The 19,319-nt window shown below is 44.5% G+C and overlaps 1 protein-coding gene across 13 annotated transcripts in view; it reads right to left on the bottom strand.

The window, feature by feature from the left end:
- nav3 (neuron navigator 3) overlaps nt 1–19,319 on the bottom strand; it is a 373,704-nt gene that overhangs the window by 31,247 nt on the left and 323,138 nt on the right. For all 13 annotated transcript variants that reach the window (XM_076989743.1, XM_076989738.1, XM_076989739.1 and 10 more), the window contains 10 exons: nt 13,320–13,440; nt 12,733–13,009; nt 11,394–12,141; nt 8,156–8,581; nt 7,685–7,726; nt 6,560–6,711; nt 6,200–6,382; nt 4,520–4,572; nt 3,922–3,945; nt 2,813–2,890 (listed from right to left, as the gene is read on the bottom strand). In XM_076989743.1, coding sequence (XP_076845858.1) covers nt 2,813–2,890; nt 3,922–3,945; nt 4,520–4,572; nt 6,200–6,382; nt 6,560–6,711; nt 7,685–7,726; nt 8,156–8,581; nt 11,394–12,141; nt 12,733–13,009; nt 13,320–13,440 — 2,104 coding nt within the window. The remainder of the gene's footprint in view (nt 1–2,812; nt 2,891–3,921; nt 3,946–4,519; nt 4,573–6,199; nt 6,383–6,559; nt 6,712–7,684; nt 7,727–8,155; nt 8,582–11,393; nt 12,142–12,732; nt 13,010–13,319; nt 13,441–19,319) is intronic.

Below are 19,319 nucleotides of genomic sequence, written 5' to 3' on the forward strand. Positions count from 1 at the left end.
ACACACACACAGACACACACACACACCCACAGACACACACCTACACACACACACACACACACACACTCGCTCTCTCACACACACACACGCACACCTATACAGACACCTAAACACACACACACACACACCTACACACACACACCTAAACACACACAGACACACACACACCTATACACACAGACACTCACTCGCTCACTCGCTCACTCACTCACTTGCTCACACACACACACCTACACACACACAGACACACACATATACACACACACCTACACACACAGACACAGACACACACACACGTTATGCCTATGTTTGCAAGGCCCCTCTGATCTGAGTGTGACATGCCACTCATGTGCATGAATTCACACACACACACACACACACACACCTACACACACAGACACACATACACACACACCTACAGACACAGACACACACACATGTTATGCCTATGTTTGCAAGGCACACTCTGATCTGAGTGTGATGAATTCACACACACACACACACACACCTACACACACAGACACACACACAGACACACATACACACACACCTACAGACACAGACACACACACATGTTATGCCTATGTTTGCAAGGCACACTCTGATCTGAGTGTGATGAATTCACACACACACACGCACACACACACACTCACTCACTCACTCACTCACACACCTACACACACCTACACACACACCTAAACACACACAGACACACACACACCTAAACACACACAGACACACACTCACTCACTCACTCACTCACACACACACACACCTACACACACAGACACACCTACACACACACCTACAGACACAGACACACACACATGTTATGCCTATGTTTGCAAGGCACACTCTGATCTGAGTGTGACATGCCACTCATGTGCATGAATTCACATGCGCGCGTGCACACACACACACACACACACTCTCACTCACTCACACACCTACACACACACACACACACACACCTAAACACACACAGACACGCACACACACACACACACTCACTCACACACACACACCTACACACACACCTACACACACAGACACACACAGACACACACACACACACACACACACACACACACACACACACACACACAGACACACCTACACACACACCTACAGACACACACATGTTATGCCTATGTTTGCAAGGTGGTGAAAATTTTTTTTGTGTGTTAAAACAGACCGGTCTCTGAAGACCGGGAACACTAAAGTAAAAAACGTGAGGTCAACAAAACCGAAGGGTTAAACGCCTCCGCCGCTCATGGAGGTTCGCGCGAGGTGGGCAGAGTCGTGCGCTACGGTCACTTCGTGAAAGTATAATCCAGGCTTTACAAGAAGCGCTGCTGCGTCAGCTGATGCAAGTTACGAACTGCCGTCCAGAAAGACAATATTGAAGAAAATCCAGCAGCTGTATGATGAGGAAAGGGAAGTAAAACAGGTTATTGTGAAGAGTGCCACAAATGTGGTTCTGACTGGGGATCACTGGATCTCGGTTAGCAACAAGAATTATCTTGGTGTGACAGCTCATATTATAGATGATGAATGAAAGATCCAGTTATTTGCTTTGAACATGCAGAAGACCACTTCTAGGCACTATGGAGATGCCTGTGGCAGAGGCCTGGGAAATTAAAGAAAGTCTACCATCTAAAATGGTATTAAAACATCTTTTAATTTACTTTAGTTCTTCTTATTCTTCCAATATCCTGAGCAAAACTCATTTTTTGGTCAGAATTTCCAGTGTTCTGAAAACTGTTTGCTCTGTTTTCTGCACTCATCTATTGGTCTGTGTAGTAGACAGGTGGAAAAATAAACAAGATGTTAAAGTTTTTGATTATGTTCATTGATTCATTCATCATTCAAACTTAAATTAATATTTCTCATGTTGTACACTGAAATGCGATTAAAATGCGATTAATTTAGATTAATTACAAAGCTTCTAATTAATTCATTAATTCGATTGTTTTTTTATCGCGTCCCACCCCTAATATATATACACTATATATATGAAAGATGTGCCATATTTTTGTCAATTGTGATTTTTCACCACAATCAAAATTTGTCCTCTGCTTTTAACCCATTTGTGCAGTTAGAACACACACACACACACTAGTGATTACTAGGGGGCTGTGGTGCACACGTGCCCAGAGTGGTGGGCAGCCCTAGCCTGGCGCCCGGGGAGCAGTTGGGGTTAGGCGCCTTGCTCAAGGGCACCTCAGTCATGGCCTCAGGTCTGGGAATCGAACCCACGACCCTCCGGTCACAAGACCAGTTCCCCATCACCAGGCCATGACTGCCCCTATATATTATGCTTTAAGAATATTTTAGGCCCTCTGAGAGGGTGTAGAGGGCCCTGACGGTTCCCCACTGATGTACACACACACTCAACAACAACCTGCTGCTATAGAGCCTGCAGTCTAGCATGACACTGCAGGGTCTCAGCCCCCAACCAATGTACAGGAAAAAGAGACCATGTTCTAAAGCCCAAACTCCTGCCCCTAACCCCTACCCCTTCACCCTGAACCACTAACAATTGTCACTAACCTTAAACTTAACCACAATCCTTAAATTTACATTTAACCACAATCCTTACATGTAATCCAGCCAAGGCTTCTAATTATGAATACAAATCCAGACAGGCTTGTGGAGCCCAAATCACAATGCAAAATCTCAAATTCAACAAAATGCTACTGGATTCCCCATGTGTGATTCTGTTACAACAAAATAATGCTTTTTAAAATTTAAATCATGACAAACAACCCTAAATTTGATCCTCAAAACTCCGTGCTGGAGTCTCACTCACATTCGCTGCCAGTTGAGACGTCAACGCCGCAACCTTTTCCTGCGAGGCATCCAGCTCCCGTCGCAGCTTTCTGATTTGCTGTTGAGAAGCGAACAGGTTCAATAAAATCGTTTCCACTGCTGCCAACAGAGCTGCGGGCCACATGATTAACACAGGGCTATAACTGCCCCTTTAATATACCTATAACTGCCCCTTTAATATACCTATAACTGCCCCTTTAATATACCTATAACTGCCCCTTTAATATACCAGTAAGTGGGAGTAGCCCACAGATAAAGACAGAAGGGCCACATGATTAACACAGGGCTATAACTGCCCCTTTAATATACCAGTAAGTGGGAGTTGCCCACAGATAAAGACAGAAGGGCCACATGATTAACACAGGGCTATAACTGCCCCTTTAATATACCAGTAAGTGGGAGTTGCCCACAGATAAAGACAGAAGGGCCACATGATTAACACAGGGCTATAACTGCCCCTTTAATATACCAGTAAGTGGGAGTTGCCCACAGATAAAGACAGAAGGGCCACATGATTAACACAGGGCTATAACTGCCCCTTTAATATACCAGTAAGTGGGAGTTGCCCACAGATAAAGACAGAAGGGCTACATGATTAATATGTTTCTATTCATTGCTGTTAAAGCTTTTTTGAACCACGAGACACATATTTAATTAGATTAGATTCTAAAGTCCTCAATAACGTGTCTGAGATTTAATACACATTTTCTATGTAATATGCTAATATTTCATAAAACGGTTTAAAGTAACAATAATGTGGGTTTGGATATTAGGATGCTACTTACATGTAGTGCACATAAGCTAGAGCTAGCAGCAGTGAGAAGGACTTTGGGAAGTAAATTAGTATACTACATGCAGATGTGGATCATTTTACTACAAGTTGTCTGTAGTCTGTGTATATGTGTCTTTATGACAGATTTGCACAGGATAAGAAATCTCGGTATACAGTATGAAGATGGGACTACTTGATCTTCTCTGGAAAAAAGTGCTTGGCTAACCGATATTGGCCACTGATTGTATCACTGTTTAATTGATTTTGTCTTTCCTGTATTAATACACGTGAGGGGAGGGTGCGGGGAGGGGTTATACCTCAGAGTGGGCCTTCTCCTCGGTCTGTAAAGGACATAAAGGCAGAAATAACCATCAGGAAAGTAATTCAGACATAACCCCAAACCCAATCTCATCACAACACATAGCTTTACCAGGAGACACAGCACACTCATAGACACCACCGCGCACACACACCCACAAATCAAATCAAATCAATCAAATTTATTTATATAGCGCTTTTTACAACAGTTGTTGTCACAAAGCAGCTTTACAAGTGTCCGAGTCCAAGCCCCCAGTGAGCAAGCCAAGGGCGACAGTGGCAAGGAAAAACTCCCTAAGAGCAAGAGGAAGAAACCTTGAGAGGAACCCAACCCAAGAAGACTCAGGGAGGGAACCCAACCTCTTCTGGCTGATGCCGGTCACAATGACAACAATAATTTGACAACAATAATAACACCTACCCATTCATTCACACCCTACACATCACACAAACCCTAAACTAGCTTTAGAAATCAAATGTCTGCCTTGTAGAAATGATATATATGATACTTAAGAAATTAAGTGCTAAAACTTCAAAGAGCTTTGGTCTGTTTGTTTTCTGGATGTTCAAGTTCTAACTGGCTAAACAGGAACTCACCGCAGAGTACAAGGAGGACGTGCTGGAGACCAGAGACAGGGATGACCCATGAACTATGGAGAGAAATAGAAAAATAAGGAACAGTAACTATTAGGGGTGACCTGCAATATTCGCTGATTCGACTATAGTCGACTATACCCCCTAGTCGACTATGAACGTCAAATGTACCATTCTAACTGCATGGGGGTGCCCAAGGATGCTGCTAAGTGTCACGGTCACAGCTCCGGACCCTTCCCTGTGGGTGTGCCGCTACGTTGTCTGCATGCTGTTATGTCCATATTAGTGGGTGTGGGTTGTCTGTGAGCGTGTTCGTAGTCGCACCTGTGCCTTGTCTCGAGATCACGAGGGTTTGTTTTAATCACCTATTTAATGTGCGTTCGCGCAGTGTCTTGTGCTCGTCTTTGTCTAAAGTTTCGTGCCTGTGTGAGAGGTGTTGTACGTTTGCACTCCACACGGAGCTTCACGTGTCTATTTGTTCAAATTAAACGTTGTTGTTTGCACCACTTGACGCTCGTCGTGCCTCCTCCGTCCAGCGTTACACTAAGAATTAGTTGTTACATGAAATGTCTTTGTTTTTCATTATATGTAGCCTTTTGTCAAATAAAATCATCCTAATTTCTGTTAATAAATATTTTAAATGATGTTTGCGCATTAACAATAGGCATCTTCCTTACTACACATTAATAAATCACACCCTGCAGTTGCACAATCCAAATGAGTGAAGCTCAACACGCTACAGGATCAGCATCTGCCGAGATTATAATGGCTACTAAAAAAACTTCAAGTGTGGAAGTATTTTGAAAAAGATAAAGATGAATCAAACAAAGTAAAGTGCAAGTTATGTCACCAACGTCTTTCATTTCACATGAGAACAACCAACATGGCATACCATTTAAGACAGGTAAGGCAAAAAAAAAAAACAGTTTAGCCGTTTCGGTCTGAAAAAAAAAAACAGTTCAGCCGTTACGAACGTTTTCGTGTCGTTTCGGTTGTGTTGTCTCAGATCGTCGCGGTGTGTCTCGACAAGTAGGCCTATAAACATTTTTTGTTGTTGTTTGCTTTTTAAACCCCGTTACTTGAACATTTACTTATAATTGTTTTGCTTTTGTGTGGCAATTTTTTTATATTTTCAGGCAGGCATATTTTATTTAAAATATTTTTTTGACTTTTTTTTTGTTAATGTTCTCTAACGTTTCATTAAAAAATAAATAAGTAAATAAATAAAAGCTGAATAAAGCCAACCTACCATGTTTATTCATTTATCTGAGTGTTTTAGGTTTTTACTTGAAGTGGAAAAAGTCCTGAATGAGAACGAGATCCTGTTTAAGGTGCTCTAGAAAAAAAAACTTGATTCAACTATTAGTCGACTAAAGGGAAAACCTGACAAATCAGATTCGACTATGAAAATCCTTAGTTGAAAACACCTCTAGTAACTATAACAGGCAAACAAAAAAAAATATTTTAATTTGACCATTGACCAAAAAAAAAACCATCGAATGCCAACAATTTTTTGTTGTTTACTCATTTAAAATTAATAACTAATCTATTAATAGATTAAGATTAATGGGCTGATTAGTTTGTATGGGTGATGGTACAAAGACAAAATGCAGGTGGCAAACCAGCCCTGTAAGAACACTATAAGAACATCTCTCCTATGTGATCTCTCTGACTGGGTCAGACCTTCATCTGTGCTGTCCCGGAAGGATCCGGATCGGCTCATGGCCCGCGGGCGTTCCTCCAGGGATGTGGCACTGCCCCCTAGCGCGCGGCCCTCTCCGTACAGCTCAAACATTTCCTGCTCTGGAATACTGTTAGAACGAGTCATACTGGACAGTGGGAACTGACTCATACTGGTGGGGCTCACTGAAGAAGATGGAGACACACACACACACACACACAGCATGATTTTTTTTACAAATCTGAAATCAGCATCTCTCTTTGAGACTCTGTAGTTAGGATAATAATGAATCTAATAATAATAATAATTAATCTATTGATTAATCACACACACACTCAGTAGGGCAGTGTGCTTGAACGTACATAGGTTTGAGTAGTGGTATTTTCCAGCCCCAGTGGTGGTGAGTCCTGGAGGAGAGAGGAGGCCACCTGTGTCCTGCAGGCCCCCGGTGGAGTGAGAACGCAACCACTCTTTCCCTTCCTCATGGGACGTGTGTCTGGAGGATGGAGGGTGTCTGAGGGACAAAGAGTCACACTGGTTACAATTATCCTGATGCATTTTCAAGTGTTATTTACTCACACACAAGCAAGTTTTAAGACACACGTACAAACACTCAACAACTCTACTGTTTTCCTGTCTCTATCACAGACACACACTCACACAAACACTCTCCTACTCACCTCTCTCTCTCTCTCTCAACAACACACACACACACAGACACACACCAATGTCAAGGACGGCCTTTAGTCGTATATAATAAACATTCTGTTGTTGTTTAAACAATTTAATATTACAAACGAGATACTTAATTTTGTCACAGCTCCAGGCAGCAGAAACAAGTCCCTCAAATGTCACTACTCCATTTAGTCATCTCCATCTTAATGAAGGTCAACTTCACTTTCTTAGACTATCATAGCGAAAAACTAAACTAAAAACTGTCACTAAAAACTGTCACTGTTACGGTCTCTACTGAACCCAGATCAGCCACTACCCGTTCCCAACTGCTCCCAGTGAACACAGATGACTGCAGAGAAAGGAACCGCAGTGCTGGTCCTCATTGGTGCTGATCCACTAGCACTGTGTCCTCATTGGTGCTGATCCACTAGTACTGTGTTCTCATTGGTGCTGATGCTGCAGTAATATTCAGGCTTTGTGCTCTGGGCTCTGAGTTCTTAAATGGACTTGAATACAGAATACTGCCTGCTCTGACTTTTCTGACATTTTAACCTCATCAAAAGATTACACGCACGCACGCACGCACGCACGCACGCACGCACACACACACACACACACACACACACACACACACACAAACACACACAAATTACTATTCATTTCAACCAACAATCTATTTAGAATTGCTGAACAGCTGTAATATAATGATACTGCAGCTGGTAGGTGGTCCCAGAAATACATTTAAGAGCATTTCAATGTGAAGGGACAGATCAATCATGGTGATTAGACAGATCAATCATGGTGATTAGTACCTCAGTCCTTTTTTAGGCAGTGTGTTTCTGTCAAGAGTCATGCTGTTAGAAAGAGAAAAACAACAGTGAGAGTTGATATACACAAACATGTTAGACAATTAAGAGGTTAAACATATGACTAAAGTTACAAATAAAAACACTATTTTAGAGTCCTCGTGAAATTTTCACTGTATGTTATGAGGGTGCATCTGCAGCTGGTGAGCTGACTCAGTAAATGGTAAACTGGACATGCTAATAACAGGATTACTCACAGCTGTTCATATAAATCAATCAAGAAATACCATCCATCCATCATCTCTACATTAAGGAAGTATGCCAACATTGAGTGTATAATACAAAAATAAGATGATGCAATATCAACGACACATGGGCTGTGGCAGAGAGATGTGGAGGATGTAGTACAGAAGAGGGAGCAGACTCCGCCTCTCTGTCCCGTGTGGACTCCGCCTCTCTCCGCCTCCACGGACTCACCCCTCGGACAGTGTGGACTTGACGCTGCCGGTGCGTGTGACCTTGGCTGCGTGGTGTGGCAGGTCGATGGACTCTGAGCTGGTGTGCAGGCTGGTCAGACTCTGACAGCTCAGTGTCTCCTTGCTACCAGCGGAGGAGCTGCTGAGGGTGGGTGGCCAGGGCCTTGCGTTGGAGGGCAGGGAGAACCCCGAGGCGGGGCTGGAGGCCGGCGAGTCCGTGCCCAGCTCAGGCGCTTTGCCGTACAGGGGGCTGCTGCCTCCGCTCTGCCCACCCGCGCTGCCCAGGCTGCCTGTGCCCGACGAGGGCGAGTCCAGGCTAGTCTGACGTGCCAGTGTGCCATGGGGGCTGCCCAGTGCTGACGGGCATTTGGCTGAATCAGGTGTACTGGGTGAGCTGGGTTTACTAGTGGCTTTACTGCCAAACAATCTGATGGAAACAGAGAAGACATATTATAGTACAACCCCAAAACCAGAAAAGTTGGCACGTTGTGTAAATCGTAAATAAAAACAGAATACAATGACTTGCAAATCATTTTCAACCCATAATCAGCTGAATAGAATGCAAAGACAATATATTTAATGTTCGAACGGAGAAACTTTATTTTGTTTTGCAAATAACCATTAACTTAGAATTCAATGGTAGCAACACATTGCAAAAAAGTTGGCACAGGGACATTATTACCACTGTGTTACATCACCTTTCCTTTTAACAACACTCAGTAAACGTTTGGGAACTGAGGAGACCAATTTTGAAGCTTTTCAGGTGGAATTCTTCCCCATTCTTGCTTGATGTACAGCTTAAGTTGTTCAACAGTCCGGGGTTTCCGTTGTCGTATTTTACGCTTCATAATGCGCCACACATTTTCAATGGGGGACAGGTCTGGACTGCAGGCAGGCCAGGGGAGGACCCGCACTCTTTTGCTACGAAGCCACGCTGTTGTAACACGTGCAGAATGTGGCTTGGCATTGTCTTGCTGAAATAAGCAGGGGCGTCCATGAAAAAGACGTCGCTTGGATGGCAGCATATGTTGCTCCAAAACCTGTATGTACCTTTCAGCATTAATGGTGCCTTCACAGATGTGTAAGTTACCCATGCCTTGGGCACTAATGCACCCCCATACCATCACAGATGCTGGCTTTTGAACTTTGCGCCTATAACAGTTCCGATGGTTCTTTTCCTCTTTGGTCCGTAAGACACGACGTCCACAGTTTCCAAAGACAATTTGAAATGTGGACTCATCAGACCACAGAACACTTTTCCACTTTGCATCAGTCCATCTCAGATGAGCTCGGGCCCAGCAAAGCCGGCGGCGTTTCTGGATCTTGTTGATAAATGGCTTTTGCTTTGCATAGTAGAGCTTTAACTTGCACTTACAGATGTAGCGACGAACTGTAGTTACTGACAGTGGTTTTCTGAAGTATTCCTGAGCCCATGTGGTGATATCCTTTACACACTGATGTCGGTTTTTGATGCAGTACCGCCTGAGGGATCGAAGGTCACGGGCATTCAATGTTGGTTTTCGGCCTTGCCCCTTACGTGTAGTGATTTCTCCAGATCCTCGGAACCTTTTGATGATATTACGGACCGTAGATGGTGAAATTCCTAAATTCCTTGCAATAGCTCGTTGAGAAAAGTTGTTCTTGAACTGTTCGACAATTTGCCCACGCATTTGTTCACAAAGTGGTGACCCTCGCCCCATCCTTCTATGTGAATGACTGAGCATGTTAAGGAAGCTGCTTTTATACCCAATCATGGCACCCACCTGTTCCCAATTAGCATGTTCACCTGTGGGATATTCCAAATAAGTGTTTGATGAGCATTCCTCAAATTTCTCTGTCTTCTTTGTCACTTGTGCCAGCTTTTTTGAAACACTTTGCAGTGTGTTCAATTGCATATAGGTTGAAAATGATTTGCAAGTCATTGTATTCTGTTTTTATTTACGATTTACACAACGTGCCAACTTTTCTGGTTTTGGGTTTTGTACTAGACACCATTTTCTATTATTGTCTCAAATATTTATATTTAGTGCTGTCAATTCCAGGTGCCGCAATTAAAAGTCCTCACCAGGATTTTGCTCAAGCTTGCTAGATTTTCTAATTAGCAATCCAGGTAAAATTAGTGGAATCAACACAATCCAGGAAGCCTGAGCAAAATCCTGGTGAGGACTTTTAATCACGGCACCTGGAATTGACAGCACTAATTATATTATAAAGTCTGTTAATTTGTTAAACAGTTATTAGTTAAAAATAAAAAATATTGTTTAATTTGAGGTAATATGACTTAAATAATACAGTACTATAAAAGTATAGGAAAATATACTTGTATCTGTTAAATTAAACTAAGAAAGACAATGCTGCAGACATAAACACAGACTTAGTAGTGTTGAGCATAAGAATAGTTTTCAAATTGTGTGGCTTTTGACTTACTATCCATAAAATTCTGACATTGGTTGATATTATCTGTTTAACCAAATCAAATTCTGGATTTAGCTAGTGGACCAATTTTGAATTCAAGTCACTGAAAGATAAACCACTCACTGTGTGAATTATAAAATCATTATAATTTGGTACATTATGTACCTCTTATAACATTGAATAATGCAAAAACAACATACATGAGAACATTTTAAACATAATCAATATACACTGGAAGTGCATCTGTGATGTGCTTCATATTAACAGTGTAAAAACAGAAACAATCCTTCTTGCAAGGCTATGTGGAGTAGAGCTGCAGGCTAATATGGATTTCAATGGACCTGCCCAATGAAACAGTCCAGTGCACTGGAAAAAATCTCTTCCGTCACCTTCTATCAGACGTCTGACTCTATATGTGGCGTGAATGGAAAATTGCCTGGACAAATCCAATTACTGGTCTGCAGTAACGCATATGACCGCCAGATGGCAGTGTTGCCCTATGAATTGCTAAAACCCATGAAGGATTTGCAAGGTAGATATGCTGATTTTTATCTGCAACTGGGATGTGATTAAGTGGAGAATGTGTTCATTTCTTCATGCCCTCAACAGATAATTTTGGAGGGAGTAGAAGAGATAAAGATAAATACAGATAGAAATAGGGACACAGAGAGAGAGAGAGAGAGAGAGCAAGCTACAGAGAAAAATCTTCAGAGAGAGAGATACAGAGAGAGAGAGACAGACAGAGAAAGAGCTACAGAAAGAGAGACAGATAGAGTAGTACAGAGAGAAAGGTTCTGAAAAGGTGCTCAAACATTTAGTCTCACCTGCGGAAGGTTGGAGAAGCGATATCTGGATATTTTGACCCAGGATGTCTCAGCCCTGACTGGGTGGAGGTGGGACTGGATTTGGGTGAAGTGGACAGTGCTACTCCCTCCTGATCAGACACTGTCACTTTCTCCTTATCTGTCTGGTTAGCAGTAACAGGGCTTGAGCACCCAGACCCCATCTTCCCCCCATCCCTCCTCTTGGAGCCAGAAGCCCCACCCTCATTTGTACCTCCAGCCACTCCCCCTCCTGTGGACTTGCTGCTGACATTGGAGTCAATGCTGCTGGAACTGGAGCGGTAGCCGCCACGCCCCACCCCCCCCACCCCTCCCACCCCAGCACTGGAGGACTTGGCAGGCCGCGGCAGGGAACGGTACTGCAGGGGAATCTTGGCCCCTCCCACTCCCAGCAGGGCTCCATCATCCTGGTGCTGGCACTCATCCAGGCTTGTCTTCCTCCCATTGGCCGCACCCCCAGCCTTGGCCACGCCCGCTGATTTGGGGGCCTTGCCGAGCGTAGCTGAGCCACTGACCAGGGTTGCCCCGCTGGCTGTGATGAGGGGAGCAGAGGTGCCTGGGGGCTTCTTGAAGCCAAAGGAGCTTGTGGCGGGCGGGCGGCCGATGCCCGATGGTGGCTTTTTGCCCTCGTCGCCACTGCTCTTGCCTGCATCCGAGGGGGAGCGCTGGATGCTGGGGGATTTACAGGGAGCCTTGCCCTTCTCTGACACCTTGGCATCATCTGTTTTACCTGATGGAAAAGAGACGTTCACAATGACAAAGAGCCAGTGGGGTCCAAACAGTCATTTGTCGCAACTGCTCAATATCAGATGTTCCCCCATGGAGCTGCAGGTTTGAGACCCAACCATGATCTCACACACCTGACCCTGCTAATCGTGCTTTGGGAGTAGTGGTGGAGCCAAAGGGGGGCACCAACTTGCCACCCCTACTGCCACCTCACTGACAATTGTAATTTTAAGAGGAAATATGTGTTTCCTTTCGTCCATCATTTGTATATGGAGCCCTCTGATAAAGCCTTGGTCACCCTTTGACCACCCAGTCTAGCTCCACCACTGTTTGGGAGGAGGATTAGTTGGTTCTTTAGGTGTTTGGATTTATGGTTTTCAGGAAGTTTCATGAACTATGACCAATTTGACTGCAATAGAGACTTGTACAGTTTCTTCCTTTTCTACTTATTTGCAAATAAGCTGACTAGCCAATAGCACAGTAACATCAGAGTTAGATTTAGAGCCAGGTACTGCTGTGTTCCAGCCAATACTGCTCAAATTTTGCTAAGTCAGAAGAACTTGCAGTTACACATAGTGAGCTAACACTTTCTTACCCACTGTTTTGACGGAGGGAGTGGAACCTTTGGTCCGCGGCGGTGTGATGCCAACCTGGGCACTCATGCCCCTCCTCCAGGACCCCGTCTGGGACATGGGCAGCCCCGTCTTCTGTCCGCACTCTTCAGCCTGCCCTGAGGAGGAGGTGGCTGACGCCTTCCACTTGGAGGGCGAGTCCATGACTGGGTCTATGTCCTCATCGACTATCTTCAGGTCCTCAGATCCTGCCCAGCTACTGTCGGTCTGCTCTAAGTGCCTGCTGGTCTCTTTGTGAGACTGCAGGAACAAAACAAGAGAATCACACATCTGCACACAGACAAAATCACACATGTTATTACACTTGTGTTATTACACACACACACACACACACACACACACACACACACACACACACACACACACACACACACACACACACACAGATCTTACTCTGGCTTTCCACCTGACAGATGGCATAAATTTCCTCACCAGCCAAAGATAAGAATTCAGAGATAAGGCTTAACAATCTGGTGCACTGTACTGCACATAATGGGCTATTTATATGTGTGTGTGTTAGAGCCAGATAGAAGACGATGTGTGACTGAACCTGTGCTCCTTTGCTCTTGCGTGAGGAGATGGCAGAATATGCTGGAGTGTTTACGTCATCGTTGGCGATGTGATCAAGGGTATCACTAAGACCACTGCTCACCGAACTACTGTCATCCCAGCTATAGCAAGAGAGATGGAGAAAGCAGAGAGAGAGAAAGAGGCAGAGGCACATGTTAAAAATGACCTGCTTCAAGACACCCCCACAAGTCATCACACATTTGTCTAACATACACACAAACACACACAAATTAGAATTAGATCTCCTCATCCAAACACATTCCCCCTTATCCTACTCACTGCAAATTAATGAACTGCATTAATTCTGTCCAGTTTCCCTCCCTGCTCTCAATTCAGCCACGTGACTTATCATTGGTGTGTTTCATTAGAGCACCCCAGAACCTCCATTTCTGTTTAGCTACTCATTTACATGCTGTTGATTTCCATACACCTCCTCCTGGCCAGCCCCTTCTCTCCATTAGCTGGAGTGTCCTGGACCACAACAGTCTTCAGCCTCCTTGTCTGAAAGGAGTTGTGATCTCTGGGATGTCCTTATAAAAGCAGACAGGGATGCATGCGCTCCCATAGAACATGCAAACTGATCCTTTAATTCATGATCTCATTCGCCTCTGTAAATCACTCACGGTCTATTAGAACGCCTCCGTCACGATGAAGTCCATCTGAATCACTCTGTCTTCTCTCACTGGCACATGAACAAGTCTTGCCCTGTCTGATATTTATGTGTGTGTGATTATTCTCACACTTAATTAGCACCGGAGACCTGATCATGGAGCAGAAAGAGTTGAGTTCATACCCACTCTGATCCCTCTGCAACGCACTTACATGCCAATTAATCTCTTAAGACTCAGACAGGAAAATTCGTGGTCATACCTTTCCTACCTCAAACTTTTCCTTCCTAAAACACTAAAAGTACCTTGCTAACTAAACCTGTAATGGGAAAAACATATGCATGCATACATGTGTGCATTTACACACAGACACTCATAGGATATGAGAGACAGAGAGAGTGCAAGAGAAAAAGAGAGAGAGAGAGAGAGAGAAAAAGAGACAGAGAGAGAGAGCGCTATAGCTCTAGTGGAAAGATCTTGTACTCAAGACCCTGTGATTTATTACTGTTTCAGTCCTGTACTATGACCCTGCACATGCTGCTAAGCTAAGTCTGCATATCAACTAGCACAGGGGTGGCCATTACGTCGATCACGATCGACCGGTTGATCACGAAGGAATGTGGGTAGATCGCATGACATTAAAAAGTAGTGAATGAATGACAGACTATCGTCCATCTGCACTGACGGTTGAATATTGATTGACATACATGGCAACCAATCTGACGTCTACAGTTTGACACACGCAACCCCCCCCCCCCCCCCCCCCCCAACCCGTCAACGATCGACACACATACACCGCCCGTCAACAATTTACACTCCAGGTTCAAATCTCACTCCAAGCGATCTTGAAAAGGTAGATTTTTCTGACTTAGTCATCTTAAAAGTAGCTCGCAAGCTGAAAACTTGTGGGCACCCCTGAACTAGCAGCTACTTCTGTCTACAATAACAAATTCACCTTTCATCTGTGTCTCTGGTACATGTCTAGAATCTAGAACACCTGTATTCCCATTAGAGGATTTGCCATGATGTTTACGAGTGAGCAGCACTCCCCAGACAGGTGTGACACTCCCCAGACAGAATGCAGGTATTTTGAAATTCAGGAAAGTGAGAATGGAGTCTTAGCAGTGAGAGAGTAGAGAGTCGTATCTATGAGGCCTGTCAACACACCATCGTAGACAGAAAGCTTCCAACATTCCTTTGCTCTCTCTAACCGAGCCCATCTCTATCGTCGCCCCAGTGCTCTACTGTGGATCTGCTAAAGCAGGGGTGCCCACAAGTTTTCAGCTTGCGAGCTACTTAAATAAGATCTACCTATTTATTTTCTAGCGGCATGTGTTGATCGTTGAAGGGGGGGGCGATGTGTGTCGATCGTTGTGTGCGTGTGTCAAACTGTAGACGTCAGATTGGCTACCATGTATGTCAATCAAATTACAACCTTCAGTGCAGATGGACGATAGCCTGTCATTCATCCACTTCTTTTTAATGTCATGCGATCTACCCACACTTCCTTCGCGATCGTAATGGGCACCCCTGTGCTAAAGGATTCTTTAGTTGCTTCATTTTCTTTACGATTTTCCATAATTTCCATGCCAATCCCATTTCATGTGACAACACATGGTGAAGGTGCAAACATCTGAGTGTGTTTCCTGGGTTCAGGTGAGTGTTCCACACCAGCGGGAATCTCCTTTAGATTTCTGTTTGGGTTGGGTTTTTTTTTTACAGCATCCACTTTGTATGGGGAATTTTGGAGGCAAGTGTCTATGGCTGATGCACTACCTGTTCTAAGCGAGCGGGGGAACCATGGAGAAAGCATGCTTGCACAGTCAAAGACCAAAGGGAACATTTCCTACTGGAGTCCAGAAAAAAAGGCATGTCAGTGTCATACTGTAAAAAGTTTATTCGTTTGCTTTATGAGGGTTTATCATATTTAGGGTGGCAACCTGCCCTAATGTGTTTGTACTAGGACCACTTTCATCTATTGTTATTTCAATGCAGGGCAAAATACTCTCGGCCTGTAATTACCAAATAAGTTTAAGTACAATATATACTACTTTGTACTGTTTGGACTGAATAGCACTAAATCCCACTTGAGTGGGATGTTCAGCAAGCTCATTCAGGTGTGATGGTCTTTTGTCCACACACTTTGAATCACATATTTAAAAAGTTCCAATCTGGATTTAGGCCCCATCACAGTACTGAAACAGCACTAGTTAAAGTAACAAATGATCTCCTCCTTGCTTCAGATCAAGGCTATGTATCTCTGTTAGTGCTTCTGGATCTTTCGACACAATAGATCACAGGATCTTGCTAGAATAGTTAGAAAACTGGGTTGGAGTCTCAGTCACTGCCCTTCCATGGTTTTACTCTTACTTAACTAATCGCCATCAGTTTGTAGAGCTCAATAATATTCCATCCAAACGTACAAAAGTGAAATATGGGGTCCCGCAAGGCTCCATCTTAGGACCACTATTATTTACATTATATATGCTACCATTGGGCACAGTTATAAACAAACATTGTGTAAATTTTCACTGCTATGCAGATGACACTCAACTTTACATATCAGCCAAACCTGATAACAAACCTGATAACAAAGAGATGTTAAATGCTGGATGTCTCTAAACTTCCTCCAACTTAATGAGGACAAAACAGAAGTTCTCCTTCTGGGCTCTAAGGCCGCAAGACAGAAAACTCCAGATCTAATGCTTAATCTCGCAGACTACCCCATTACACCTGGCACAGTAGCCACAAATCTAGGCGTCATACTCGACTCTGACCTATCATTTGATAAATACATAGATAATACTACTAGGATAGCTTTTCTACATCTCTGCAACATTGCCAAGTTAAGAAATGCATTATCACAGGATGATGCAGAAAAATTGGTGCACGCCTTTGTTAGTTCCAGATTAGACTACTGTAACTCATTACTGTCAGGATGCTCAAATAGGAATCTAAATAAACTTCAAATAGTTCAAAATGCCGCAGCCAGAGTTCTGACTAGAACTAGAAATTTTCAGCATATTAAACCAGTCCTATCAGCCCTGCATTGGCTCCCAGTTAAATTCTGTTTTGATTTAAAAATTATTTATGGACTTATAAAGCACTGCACGGGCTTACTCCTGAGTACCTCCAGGAACTTATTTCCTACTATGAACCCCCATGTCCACTAAGATCACAGGGTGCTGGTCTTTTATTAGTTCCACAAATTAATAAGGTAACAGCAGGGGGAAGAGCCCTTTCTTGTAAGGCCCCCCAGCTTTGGAATAACCTTCCAGACTATGTCCGGGAATCTGACACAGTCACAATCTTTAAGTCTAGGTTGAAAACCCACTTATTTAGTTTAGCATTTGATAACTAATATGCCCCCTTAGATAAAGGTACAGATCCAGGGGTTCATAGGCAAAGGGTTTTATGGTAGACTGGGGCGCTGATGCTGTCATCCTGTCACTGTATGTGGTCACTCAAGTTTGTTGACAGTGCAGTGGATGGATGCCACTGTCTCAGAAGGCTCTCAAGTCTATGTTGCCTTCTGGTTTTGCCTTTTTCAACTAGGCTGTAATAATTTAATTTAATGCCGGAGTTGCTGCCACACTCCAGAAATGTTATAATCTCATCTGTCACGTATATGTCCTCATACAGAGCTCATTTCCCATTTTATCTTCTCCACATGGCTGTCTGCCTACTAGAGGAACACTGAGATGAGGAGAGACGAGCCTTTCCAGAGATCCATCCTGGGTTGGCCACCTCCTGCCTAACCAGATATGATGGAGGATCAACCCACTGCCCTGACTAACCAGATATGATGGAGGATCAACCCACTGCCCTGACTAACCAGATATGATGGAGGATCAACCCACCACCCTGACTAACCAGATATGATGGAGGATCAACCCACCGCCCTGACTAACCAGATATGATGGAGGATCAACCCACCGCCCTGACTAACCAGATATGATGGAGGATCAACCCACCACCCTGACTAACCAGATATGATGGAGGATCAACCCACCGCCCTGACTAACCAGATATGATGGAGGACCAACCCACCGCCCTGACTAACCAGATATGATGGAGGATCAACCCACCGCCCTGACTAACCAGATATGATGGAGGACCAACCCACCGCCCTGACTAACCAGATATGATGGAGGATCAACCCACCGCCCTGACTAACCAGATATGATGGAGGATCAACCCACCGCCCTGACTAACCAGATATGATGGAGGACCAACCCACCGCCCTGACTAACCAGATATGATGGAGGACCAACCCACTGCCCTGACTAACCAGATATAATGGAGGATCAACCCACCGCCCTGACTAACCAGATATGATGGAGGACCAACCCACCACCCTGACTAACCAGATATGATGGAGGACCAACCCACCGCCCTGACTAACCAGATATGATGGAGGATCAACCCACCGCCCTGACTAACCAGATATGATGGAGGACCAACCCACCACCCTGACTAACCAGATATGATGGAGGATCAACCCACCGCCCTGACTAACCAGATATGATGGAGGATCAACCCACCGCCCTGACTAACCAGATATGATGGAGGATCAACCCACCGCCCTGTCTAACCAGATATGATGGAGGATCAACCCACCGCCCTGACTAACCAGATATGATGGAGGATCAACCCACCGCCCTGACTAACCAGATATGATGGAGGACCAACCCACCGCCCTGACTAACCAGATATGATGGAGGACCAACCCACCGCCCTGACTAACCAGATATGATGGAGGATCAACCCACCGCCCTGACTAACCAGATATGATGGAGGATCAACCCACCGCCCTGACTAACCAGATATGATGGAGGATCAACCCACCGCCCTGACTAACCAGATATGATGGAGGATCAACCCACCGCCCTGACTAACCAGATATGATGGAGGATCAACCCACCGCCCTGACTAACCAGATATGATGGAGGATCAACCCACCGCCCTGTCTAACCAGATATGATAGAGGATCAACCCACCGCCCTGACTAACCAGATATGATGGAGGACCAACCCACCGCCCTGACTAACCAGATATGATGGAGGATCAACCCACTGCCCTGACTAACCAGATATGATGGAGGATCAACCCACCGCCCTGACTAACCAGATATGATGGAGGATCAACCCACCACCCTGACTAACCAGATATGATGGAGGATCAACCCACCGCCCTGACTAACCAGATATGATGGAGGATCAACCCACCGCCCTGTCTAACCAGATATGATGGAGGATCAACCCACCGCCCTGACTAACCAGATATGATGGAGGATCAACCCACCGCCCTGACTAACCAGATATGATGGAGGATCAACCCACTGCCCTGTCTAACCAGATATGATGGAGGAT

This window comes from Brachyhypopomus gauderio, unplaced genomic scaffold, assembly GCF_052324685.1.
Source record: "Brachyhypopomus gauderio isolate BG-103 unplaced genomic scaffold, BGAUD_0.2 sc70, whole genome shotgun sequence".
Classification (NCBI taxonomy): Eukaryota; Metazoa; Chordata; class Actinopteri; order Gymnotiformes; family Hypopomidae; genus Brachyhypopomus; species Brachyhypopomus gauderio.